Source organism: Leuciscus leuciscus (genome assembly GCF_965113295.1).
Source record: "Leuciscus leuciscus genome assembly, chromosome: 6".
Lineage (NCBI taxonomy): Eukaryota > Metazoa > Chordata > Actinopteri > Cypriniformes > Leuciscidae > Leuciscus > Leuciscus leuciscus.
The window spans coordinates 24,143,375-24,156,293 of NC_138730.1; the positions used below are offsets into that span (position 1 = coordinate 24,143,375).

General features: G+C 43.3%; 1 protein-coding gene across 2 annotated transcripts in view; it reads right to left on the bottom strand.

Annotated features, from left to right (window-relative positions):
* pkn2a (protein kinase N2a) overlaps positions 1–12,919 on the bottom strand; it is a 38,684-nt gene that overhangs the window by 7,808 nt on the left and 17,957 nt on the right. Inside the window, exons 3-8 of one of the 2 annotated variants that reach the window (XM_082172317.1) lie at positions 7,449–7,603; positions 3,492–3,621; positions 3,257–3,402; positions 1,075–1,303; positions 309–491; positions 83–192 (exon numbers count right to left, since the gene is read on the bottom strand). In XM_082172317.1, coding sequence (XP_082028443.1) covers positions 83–192; positions 309–491; positions 1,075–1,303; positions 3,257–3,402; positions 3,492–3,621; positions 7,449–7,603 — 953 coding nt within the window. The other variant, XM_082172318.1, reaches the window with a different exon arrangement.

Below are 12,919 nucleotides of genomic sequence, written 5' to 3' on the forward strand. Positions count from 1 at the left end.
CATTTGTCACAGCATATAGAAACAAGATGCAGGAGTGTTTTGAATGTATCATGTTTAAATAAACATGTACTGTGAGTTTTACCCGGTCTAGCTCTAACGTAAACTTCTGGTCCCACGACTGATTACTGACAGGTTTCCAACTGGTCTGACCAACTACAGTGTTGTCAAGCTTCAGAACAGCACTAATCTCATCTGGAGTCAAACAGAAACACATACACATATTAAGCTCCTAAACTGGCACAGTTGAATAACTCAAATAAAAGGCTTGTGAAAAGCCACTTGAAATAAAGCACTAAGAACTACTCAACTGGACAAGTCATCATTTTTGGAGAGATTTCGAACGCTGGTTCCCCTGCGGTTCCCACGGCTCATGAAAGAGGAGCGCGTTTCACTGGGGCTCCAACCGGGCAGCGGCACCGATGTGGCTTTTGACCGTCCAGGAACACTGTCTAACAGGTCCTGACATCCCATGAGTCGAACCTCTAACTTGCCTGTTTTAGTCAATAACAGTCACCATTAAAAAAACACTGCTGTTCAAGAGTTTCTGGTTAGTATGATTTTTAAAAATGTTTTTGAAAGAAGTCTCTTCTGCTCACCAAGGCTGTATTTGTTTGATCAAAAATACAGTAAAAATGTAATATTGTGAAATATTTTGTTTTAAAATAATTGTTATCTATTTTTATATTTTTAAATGGCAAAGCTGGATTTTCAGCATCACTACTCCAGTCTTCAGTGTCACATCCTTCAGAAATCATTCTAATATGCTGATTTGCTGCTCAAGAAACATTTATTATTATTATCAATGCTGAAAACAGTTGTACACCTAAATCTTTTTAAGGAAACTGAATTTTTTTTTTAACTGAACTTTGATTAATAGAAAGTTGCAAAGAACAGCATTTATTTGAAATAGAAATCTTGTATAAGATCATAAATGTCTTTACTGTCACTTTTGATCAATTTATGCATCCTTGATGAATAAAAATATGCATTACTTTTTTAAAAAAAGTACTGACCCCAGTTAACCGCTTCATTTAACATATTAAGCTAAATCTGAAGGGAATACGTGTTAGTCACCTGTGAGTGCAGCTGGTTTGGAGCTGTTCTGGTTCTTGACAGTGCTGTTGTGGTTCTGTGTGGATATGAAGCTCTGGCGGGGACTGAGGGCCGGAGAGGACATGAGCGATAACTCCTCCATGATCAGACTGCTCTTGGGGTGGTTCTTCGGAAGCTCATTGAGTCTCTGCTCCAGGGAATACTTCAACAAATCCAGCTTCTGATTGGACTCATTGAATCTGGCCTGGGCCTGGATTTCACAGAATTGCAGCAGAGGACTTAATGACAGTTACATGGATGCACAGGTGAACCTTACTTTGTATATGGTAAGCTGAAAACAATGGCAGTAAAAGAATAGTTCACCAACAATATTGTTTCAATATTTTTGACATGGAACATAAAAGGAGAATTTCCATGCAGCTGTTTTTTGCATATAATTCTGGTCCATCTGGTTGTGAAGTCTGACTTAAAGCATTTCCGGGTCCAAACACTATCAAATCCCAAAAGCAAACAACAAATGGAGCTAAAATATCTCATGGTGTGCAGTAGTACTATCAAAAAAGTCTAACTTTTATCTTCATACCGAAATCTCAGATGGCCACGAAACAAGAGACAGTAGTGTACATTGTGAGTTTTTAAAGCTTAGCTTAAAGCAGGGTTTCTCAAACTCGGTCTTGGAGGGCCACTGTCCTGCACAGTTTACCTCCAACCCTGATCAAACACACCTGAGCAAGCTAATCAATGTGTTCAGGATCATAGATATCATATAATAAAGGCTAGATGTCTTACGGCGGAGTCACTTCCGGCATCACCGGCGGCCATCTTACCACAGGGAAAGCTGTGAATTAAGGTGAGTGATCAGCACGCACACAAATCCTCTTATCTCGCTGAAATCTTGACGGATTTACAAACGGTTTGGTTTCTTACAAACGTTATTAACGTGGCTATAATTATTTCATATGGAAGTCCATTGTTGTAATTATTCATATGTATGCAGTGTCATAACTACGAGTCTGACGTTTATAACAAACCAAACCGCTTGAAAATCGGTAGAAAATTGAGCAAGTTATGGTTATTTAAAAGTACATGCACCATGTTACGAGTGAGCGAGCACCCTGTGGTAAGATGGCCGCCGTGTGCGGACGTCGACCTCCATTGGCCAGCAGCGCGGACGAGACATCTAGCCTTTATTATATGATATCTATGTTCAGGATTACTAGAAACTCACAGCTAGGTGTGTTTGATCAGGGTTGGAGCTAAACTGTGCAGGACAGTGGCCCTCCAGGACCGAGTTTGAGAAACCCTGGCTTAAAGGGATAGTTCACCCAAAAATTTAAACTTTGTCATGATTTACTCACCCTCATGTTGTTCCAAACCTGTATGAATTTCTTTCTTCTTCTGAACACAAAAGAAGATTGTTTGAAAGAATAGAAGATTGAAGAATGTTTGTAACCAGAGAGTTGACGTTAGCCATTGACTTCCATAGTATTTTTTTCCTACTATAGAAGTCAATGGCTAACGTCAACTATCTGGGTTGGCACAGACTTTTGGATACAGGTTTGAAACAACTTGAGGGTGAGTAAATGATGACATAATTTTCATTTTGGTTTCATAAATAATTAAACAGTGCTCATATACAGATGTGGAGATAGTATTCTCACTTGAAATGGAGTAGAGGCTTGAACCTGGAAACAGTATTTGTTGTGCCACAACTTAACAAGGAGATAGTGACCATGTCTGTCAAGAATGTCAGTCAAATTGTATTATCTGATTTTTATTTCACACTAACATGCAAGCTTACAAATTAAATTAAATTATATTATTTTCTTTCATTTAATTTTTTAATCTTGCGTGTCTGGAATCAAATATTTTATTTAAAAAATTAAAATCCCATTATTATTATTTTACACAATTAAGAAACCTTACAAATTATTTATTTTATTTTATTTCACACAAGAAAGCTTACAAATTAAATTGTAACCTTGCTTAATTGTAAGTGTCAAATAATAAAAAATAATAAAAATCAATTCTATTCTATTCTATTCTATTCTATTCTATTCTATTCTATGTCAAGCTCGTACACTGCTGGTGGTCTCTCTAACCACCTTGTTTTCCAAGACTGCAAGGGTCAGAAGGTGAAAACTATAAACATGTTCAAACTTAAAAATAGTGCTAAAAGTGATGACAATACAGTTGAAGATACCTCTGAGTGCGCCCTCTTCTCAGCCAGTTTGCCAGAGCCCAACAGCTTCATGACATTCTTGGCCCCCTCGGCCACAGCGTACTCTATCCGTGTGTGATGGCAGAGCTCCTCCACCCGCAGGTCCAGTGGACTGATGATGGGTTTGGCTGCACCACAACGCCACAAATATATTTATTACTTTGTGTTTTGTTGAACTGTGACTGCTAATGCTGGAGGAACTACGTTTGAGTGTTACCAATGACATCATTGTTGTCGAAGCTGAGCTCGCTGGTTTGACTGGCTTTGAGGATCTGCATTCGGATGAACTCGATCTTTGTTTTGCTGTCTTGAAGCATCTGCTGTGCTGTTGCAAGCAGTTTCCTGTCCTGTGAAGTCAACAACATAGTCATAGAACAGAAGTCATGCAAATATAGATACCAGGGCTCTAGAGTGCGACTAAAGCCCTCATTATGCTTCTGCGTCAACTCCACGGCGTAGCTACGCCGTCACTCCAACGGCGTCGTGACCGTTTTATGGTTCTGCGTCGGGTTGCGTTGCATCGCGGTGCATTTCACCGCCAGAACGCTAGGGGGGTGGTGTGGTTCGCGAATCTCTTTCCTAGTTTGTTTTGGTTCCATGCGCCGGTTCCGCTTTTTCATTTCCGACAATGGCGAGCGAAAGAGAGAGAGTGTTGTTGCAGCTGGAGCTAATCAACGTTGAACAACAAATGATTTTATTGCAAATGTTTAATCGTAGAAGAAAAAGAAGACGTCAGCGAAGGTGGTCTGTACGACCAGTGCACGAAGACAGGGGAAGGATTGGCGAATTTGTTACGGTTGTTCGACCGCTGAGGGACTTGGACGAAGAAATGCACTTTAAGTATTTTCGGATGTCGAAAGGTCGATTTGACGATCTTGTTCATCGTTTAAAGCCGTTAATACAGCATCAGACTACACACAGTATGCCTATTGACCTCGCTCAGAGACTGGCAGTGACTTTAAAGATTTTATCTTCGGGTGCAAACCAACAGATCACCGGGTTGGGCTACAAAATGGGTGCGACCACGGTGTCCCGCATAGTATCGGAGGTCTGCAAAGCGCTGTGGACTGCGCTGCAGCCCGAATTTTTGCCCTGCCCTTCAACCAGCCAGTGGGAAGCTATTGCTTCAGATTTCTGGCGACTTTGGAACTTCCCAAACTGCGTTGGAAGCCTCGACGGGAAACATGTTAACTTGGTTAATTACTTGATATCCATGATGTACCCGTGAACATTGTATTGTAAATAAACAACAAACTTTTTTTCAAAACAAACATTGATTTGATTGATTGAAGTTTATTTCTAGCAACAACAAAAAAAAGAAAAGAATATATATAAATATATACAAATACACTACCGGTCAAAAGTTTTAGATCGGTAAGATTTTTAATGTTTTTAAAAGAAGTCTCTTCTGCTCACCAAGGCTGTGTTTATTTGATTAAAAATACAAAGCAAAAACAGTATAATTGTGAAATATTATTACAATTTAAAACAGCTGTTTTCTATGTGACTATACAGTAAAGTGTAATTTATTCCTGTGATCAAAACTGAATTTTCAGAATCATTTCTCCTGTCTTCAGTGTCACAATGATGTATAATCTGACCAATCACAGCCCCTGCGGTCTGCGTCACCGCGACGCGTAGTTACAATTTTTTGGAGGTGCACGTCAAGCTACGGCGGAGGGGTCGCGTCGAGGTTCGCGTCGACGCAGAGGGGTCCGCGGGGGTACGCCGTCGATTCGACGCAGAAGCATAAAACAGGCTTAAGGGTGCGACTAAAATTTTACCTAGGTCGCACCGGTGCACCTAATGTCCTCGCATCCACTGCCTCTCCACGAACTAAGCGTTTGTTCTCCTTTGACGGAACTCACACTCTTCTCTCACGCGGTGCCACAGCTCGCACAACACTACAGCCCTGCTTAATGAGTGACGACGGAGGACAGAATTAAACATTCAAACGTAGCCTGGTTACACTTAAGGTCTGTGATATTATTCTGATTTTATTTTAGATTTCGGCTTCCAAATATTATAAAAAATAATATATTGAGGTAAAACCATTAAAAACTATAGCCGCATTCTGTCTTGCGCAACTTCTTCCCTTCGCAGCATTGCGCTGTCATTTCTCCCTAAAACTCAAACTTACCGACAGAATCAGCACGATCGGTGATTGTTGTAAAATGCAGTCTAGCTACTGTTGCTAAATTGCGGGACACGTTAAATAATTAAAAGAGCAATTAAAGGCACAAAAATCTGCGCAAGAGATGCTGTTCGCAAGGCGGCGCGCGCTCCGAAACAGACCGAGACAAGCAAATTATACTTTGGGTTTTTTCATGTGCGAAACGATCAAAATGTATACAAAAGTATGTCAAAATGACCGGCTTGGAGATTCAGTAAAAACAGTTTATGTCTTAAATGGATGTAGTTCTGGAATAGTTGGGAGAATTTGGTGCATCAGTAACTTAGCCTATTAGATTTGCACTCGGTCTTAAAGGGGCAGCAGTCTAATAAACATGCTGACGATTGCGCCATTACTGCGAATCAAACAACAAGAGAAAAATCACTCACAGCTCTTGAAAGAATAACTTCAGCTTTAATAAGCATTAATCTATTTATGATAAATTATGTAGTGTTATTTTACATGTGATTACTTTATTAGATTTCTTTTTAGACCATACCTGATCAGTAATGTTAGTAGACCTTCCTGAAATTAAAGCACTGTGTAGGCCTATATAATGTGTATCTTTGTTCAATTGTTTATCTTTTGTTTATCTATTGTTTATCTTTGTTTAATATATATATTAAACAAAAAGAACTGATAAGAATACAGTTAAAGTACCTGATCGATAAGCAGTATCGGTAAGAGTAGGAATACCGTTAAAACCCTTTACTCCCCGGTCAATGCTCCGACAACAGCCCAGACATGGAGCTACTTCAGCCACCAGTCTCCCCAGTCCCTGGTAAGATGCCATGCCCTGGTCCTTCGTTGGAGATGGCATCCGACTCAGGGACGGAGGTAGAGCCTACTGCGCCTGAGCTAGAGACTCAAAATAGTTAGTTTGGCAGCTCAGTGAAGCACTTGAAAAAAATTTTTTTTACGATTTTTATATACAGTATAATTGTGCTTAAAAAACAAAACAATTGTGTGCACCCAAATTTTGTGCTGGTGCACCTAAATAAAAAAGTTAGGCGCACCAGTGCAACCAAGGCAAAAAGTTAGTCTGGAGCCCTGGATACAGATTTTATGTGATGAAATGTTGTTTGACAGGAAATTCTCTTCCTCATGTTTTTTATTTTCACTTCACTTTATTAGACACTCTCGTGCAGGCTGGGCAGAGGCTAAACATATTCCAGGGACTGCGTCCCGTCTGACAGACTGTGAGAAGGAAAGGCTTCCATTTACAAGTCATTTCCTGGTTGACATCAGCCCTTGTTTAATTTCCCATAGGGCTGCACTGTGCTTCAGGCCTGTTAACACTCCACATCCTGACGGTGTGTGTGTGTCTGTGTGTGTAGTCAGAGGGGATAAGCTCACCGTCAGCACCACTCCTGTGGCCAAACCTCTCAGGAAAGCTGCACTCTAACATGACATTAAAAGAGAAGCAGGAGTTCTGGGGTCCGTGTTTCTAACAAAGTGAATTTAGATGTATTTTATGTGTTGGCCTTTTTTTTCCTTGCTCATACACTACCATTCAAAAGTTTGGAGTCAAAGTTTTTTTATTTGAAAGAAATTAATAATTTTTTCAGCATCAAAAGTGACAGTAAAGACATTTGTATTGTTCCAAAAGATTTCTATATCAAATAAATGCTGTTCTTTTGAACTTTCTATTCATCAAAGAATCCTGGGGGGAAAAAATATGACTGTTTCCACAAAAATATTAAGCAATTGTTTTTAACATTGATAGTAATAAGGAAAGTCTCTTCGGCAACAAATCAGCATATTAGAATGATTTCTGAAGGATCATGTGACACTGAAGACTGGAGTAATGATGCTGAAAATTCAGCTTTGCATCACAGGAATAAACGTTTGACTGGTTGTGTGTGTAGGTTGAGGGCCAAAAGGGGACTATAGTGTTCTCTCCTGTGCTTTGTAAACAACAGAGTCCCGGATTCTGCATCACTGGAAAAAGAGAAGCCTTAAGCAAAAAGAGTCATTAAATAAAACCAAATGGTACATTACCTTTGAGGAGCCATTTGAATACATCTGGATCATGTTCTCGGCCCCCTGCTTCACCTTCAACTCAATGTCGTTCTGTTTTTTCAGGGCCGCTAGTCTACTGCTGCTAGTGCATGTTCGTGCTTCACTTTTGGGGCTGTCCAGTGTAAGAGGGCACTCTGGGAAACAAATGACAGAAAGTTAGTAGGATCTGAAGAGAATCCAAGGAAAGACTTCCTGGAGCAACCTAGAATTAAACAGATCCCAAAGATGAAAATTCTGTAATCATTTACTCACACTTGACAGAAGATATTCTTTGTTGACATTGTATTTTTTAATACAATGGAAGTCAGTGGACAACAATGTTGTTTGGTTGCCACTAAAGACAGTCATACAGGTCTGAATGACATTAGGGTGACTAAATGATGACAGTTTTCATTTGGGTGGATTATCTATTTAAGTGTCTTGCTCAAGGGCACAATGGTGATGATGGATATCCCCTGTGGGAGCTTAAACCCATTTTGTTTAGTAGACCATATCTTCAACTACTTCTCCACACAACCACCACCACAAAGGACCAATTGAATAATGATAATTTCTTTGGGTCAGGAGTCAGAAGCTGAGTAATATGAGACTGAGAGCAACAGAAATTAAGTTTATGTGGTTTTCTGCGGCGAGTTCCAGATTTTTGACACAAATAACAAGAAGGATGTTGCAACAAAAGTACCTGATTCTTTGTTTGACCTTTGAGAACCTTTAAGAGTCACATTTAAAAGCTGCACTAATCCAAGTATGAATATTTATTTTATGCTTTGAATTAATTTGTCATTATTGGTGCAGTAAAGTTTAAAAAGCAGTCTATGTGGTGAAGCACGCTTATGAGTGTGACTGCTTAAGTCTTTGCAGTTTTCCAGGAATGTTTTTGTGTGGCTGTGATGAGGGACTGTGAAAACTGAAATTATTTCAGTGAAGCACAGCACTACTTTACATGTCCAGACTAGAGAGAAAAAACTCCCCCACCTCTATAGGCAAATGAAACCAGTTAGACTTCTGCAAATAACAAACAAAAACATCAGCTCTCACTAAGGCACTTTATGTGACTGCAGAGCTGGGTAATATACAAAATATGGTAGCAGGCAACACACACACACACACACACACACACACGCACACACGCTGCCTTGCCTTGCCTATATTTTTGATAGCATCAACTGATGCTATAGACTTCAACAGAAATAATGGCAAAACAGTTTTTATTTACATGAAGAACTCTTCCTCCACTTTTCTGTTAAATCAACAAGGTTAAGGTTCTATGTATTAAAAGGAAAAATAAATAATAAAAAAGAAGAAATGTTCAATAAAAATGCTCTCCCTTCCATTCATTTAGCAAAGCCTTTATTTTTAAACTTTTGTTTTACTTGAAACATTTAAAGCTGCTTGGCAACAATGATCTGAAGAAAAAATGTAAGAAAAAAAGTTTGGGGTCATTAAGAATAAAAAAATTTTTTTAAGAAATGCTATTTTTTCAGATATTTATTGAGCAAGGATACCTTAAATTGAATAGTGACAGTAAAGACATTTATAATGTTATTAAGGATCCTGAAGTTTTTAGTTTTTAGTTTTAAAGTTCTATTATTCATCAAAGAATCCTGAAAATAAATGTAACATGGTTTCCACCAAAATATTAAGCAGCACAACTGTTTTCAACACTGATAATAAATTCCTTCTAAAAAGTGTTAAAAAAAACGTACTCGGTTACTAACGTAACCTCGGTTCTCTCTAGAAGAGGGAACGAGTACTGCGTAAGATATCTTACGCTAGGGGAAAATCCTTTTTCCGCGAGATATTGAAGCCAAAAATTATCCTTAATTTTGTAATAATGCAAAACGCGTTGCGGCAGCACGCAGACATAGGCGAGGCAGCTTACGCGCCTATTGGCTGCTCTGCGGCAACTGCAGCAGCCTATCGAGCGAGGCCTGGCGTGACGCCAGACCCAATCAGGGCACTTCGCGCCCGCTGCGTCACGTCCCGCCGAAATGGCCGTGGTCTAGGCCTATAAATACCGCTCGCAGGCAGCTATTATCTGGTTTTTCATCGTCGAAGCAACCAGAGCGTGTGCATGCACGGCAAGATACGCAGTACTCGTTCCCTCTTCTAGAGAGAACCGAGGTTACGTTAGTAACCGAGTACGTTCTCTTACGAGAGGTCTCTCGTACTGCGCAAGATATCTTACGCTAGGGGACCCAATGCAAAACGCTGTGCATGCTGAGATCTGACACCAACGACCCAAGGGCGAAAGCCCGGGGTACATATAGTGCACAATCACCCAGGGAACTCACAGGGAGTCCGGGAAGAGGGAGGGGTGGAGCCGCACTCTTCCATATATGGCAGCGTCGCTTAGACGCGAATTTCATCATACAGACAGGGCGGGGTACGGCCTGAACTGATGGAGAAAATATGGGTCTTACACAGTTTGCCCAGGCACATCTTGTGCTACTGCTTTTCACTGTCGATCATCGAGCTGTGCTCAGTAGACGCAGCATTCTGAGCTGATAGCATCAGGTCAGATAATACTGGTTAACTTAGACCGACAGCAGCCTGGCCTGCAGGGCGGGAACCTCTAGGTTGTAAAACCTTATAAATGTAGACGGGGAGGCCCAGCCTGCCGCCGTACAAATATCTTGCAAGGCAATCCCACTCGACCAGGCCCACGAAGAGGCCATGCCTCTCGTGGAGTGCGCTCTGACACCCAACGGGCACTGCATGCCCTTGGAAGCGTATGCCAGCGCTATAGCGTCAACTATCCATCTGGATAGGCTCTGTTTCGACGCGGCTAGTCCCTTAGAATGCCCGCTAAACGAAACAAAGAGCTGCTCCGTCTGTCTGAAAACAGACGAGCGAGACACATAAGCTCGTAATGCCCTGACTGGGCAAAGGTCTCTTTCCTCATCAGGGACCGGTAGGGCTGACAGGGAGATAACCTGCACCCTAAACGGTGTGTTGAGTGACTTTGGAACATAACCGTGCTTAGGTTTGAGTATAACTTGAGTCATTAGGCCCAAACTCCATGCATGTCTCGCTCACAGAGAGCGCGTGTAAGTCCCCTATGCGCTTCACTGAAGCGAGAGCCAGCAGAAACACAGTCTTGAAAGACAGATGTTTCAAATCAATTGACTGTAAAGGCTCGAATGGTGCACCTTTCATGGCTTCCAGAACCGTAGAAAGGTCCCATACGGGGACTGCGGGAGGTCTGGGAAGATTCAGTCTCTTAGCCCCTCTACGGAAGCGGATGACTAAATCGTTCCTTCCTATTGACTGACCAAGCGTTGTTCCTGAGAACGCTGCTATAGCCGCCACATAAACTTTGAGCGTGGATGGGGCCCTGCCCTTGTCCAACAGCTCTTGTAGGAAGGAAAGCACCCCCGTCACTTCACAGTCTGTGGGTGACACGCCACGGGCTGTGCACCAGCCCGAAAACACTGACCATTTCGAGGAGTAGAGCCGTCTCATAGACGGAGCTCTAGCCTGCGTGATCGTGTTTAATACTCCTTTAGGGAGTCCAACATGTACCCGTTGATGGCCCAGACATGAAGGGACCATAGTTCCGGGTGAGGATGCCAGATCGAACCGTGGGCCTGTGAGAGGAGGTCTCTCCTCACTGGTACTGGCCACGGGGCAGTACTTGCTAACTGCATCACGATTGGGAACCAAGGTTGGTTTTCCCAGAACGGTGCTACCAGCAGTACTGAGCATCCTTCTTCCCTGATCCGCTCTATCACCTGAGGCAGGAGAGAGATGGGGGGAAAAGCATAGAGCGGGCGGCGGGGCCACACATGGGCCAGCGCGTCCCTGCTCTTTGAGAAAAATTCCGGACAGTGAGCGTTTTCTTGAGACGTAAACAGGTCTATTTCCGCCCTGCCGAATTTCTTCCACAGCAGTTGGACTGTCTGTGGGTGTAGAGACCATTCGCCTGCCGGGACATTGTTCCTGGACAGTCTGTCTGGCCCTATATTCAGGAGCCCTGGCACGTGCGCTGCTCTGAGCGAGCGCAGGTTGCGCTGAGCCCATACCAGGAGGCGTTCTGCTAGCCTGTACAGGTTCCTGGACCTGAGGCCGCCCTGGCGATTTATGTAGGACACCACAGACATGTTGTCCGAACGGACCAGGACGTGGCGTCCTTTTATTTGGGGACAAAAACGCGTCAGTGCGTTGTTTACTGCCAGCATTTGGAGGCAGTTTGTGTGTAGGAGCTTCTCCCGTTCCGACCACTGGCCGAAGAACGGTCTGCCCTCGAGCAGCGCTCCCCACCCCGAGGTGGACGCGTCAGTGGACACCACTTTCACCCTCGAGGAAGTCCCCAGGCTTACACCTGACTGGTACCAGTCGTTCGCTCTCCAAGGTTTCAGAGCTGTGACGCACTGCTGATTGACCCTGAGGCGAAGCAAACCGGATGCCCACGCTCGTCGTGGGACTCGCGCTTTCAGCCAAAACTGCAGCGGGCGCATGCGGAGCAGGCCCAGCTGGAGCACTGATGATGCTGAGGCCATGAGACCCAGCATCTTCTGAAATCTTTTGAGCGGGACAGACGCGCCGCAGCGGAACGAGTTCGCTGTGCGTTGAATGTCTACCGCGCGCTGTGGTGATAGTCGCGCTATCATGGACAGCGAGTCCAATTCTGTGCCCAGGAAAGATATCTTCTGACTGGTTGACAGAGAGCTCTTCGCCCAATTGACACTGAGACCCAAATTCTCGAGGTGATCGAGTAAAACGGTTGTGTGTTCTATGAGCACTGAGCGAGATTGCGCTAGAATCAGCCAATCGTCCAAATAGTTCAGTACTTGCACGCCCCTCATTCTGAGGGGTGCGAGCGCCGCATCCATGCACTTCGTAAACGTACGGGGTGCCAGGGACAAACCGAACGGCAGGACTGTGTACTGATATGCCTGGCCCTCGAAGGCGAATCTCAAATATCGCCTGTGACGTGACGCTATCTGTATTTGAAAATACGCGTCTTTCAGATCTATTGACACAAACCAATCTCCTTGGCGAATCTGCACGAGGATTTGTCTGGTCGTGAGCATCCTGAACTGTCGCTTCACAAGCACTCTGTTCAGTTGCCTCAGATCTAGAATGGGTCTGAGACCTAGAGTTCTCAACGGGCCTGAAAATTACAACCCGACCCGATGTAACCCGACACATCAACATTTTACTGAGCGGAAAAGATTAAGCCCGAGGTCCGACCCGACCCGAGTCATTTGCTTATATTTTCGACCCGAACCCGGCCCGAACCCGCGGATCCCGTCGGGTTTGTCGGGCCGACCCGACCCGTTGAGAACTCTACTGAGACCCCCGTCTTTTTTCGGTACCAGGAAGTATCTGCTGTATAGCCCTACTTCGCTCTGAACTTGAGAGAGAGGCTCTATGGCCCCTTTGTTCAATAGTTTCGCCACTTCGGCTCGAAGTAAATGTGCTACTTCTGCTTTTACCGTGGTCTC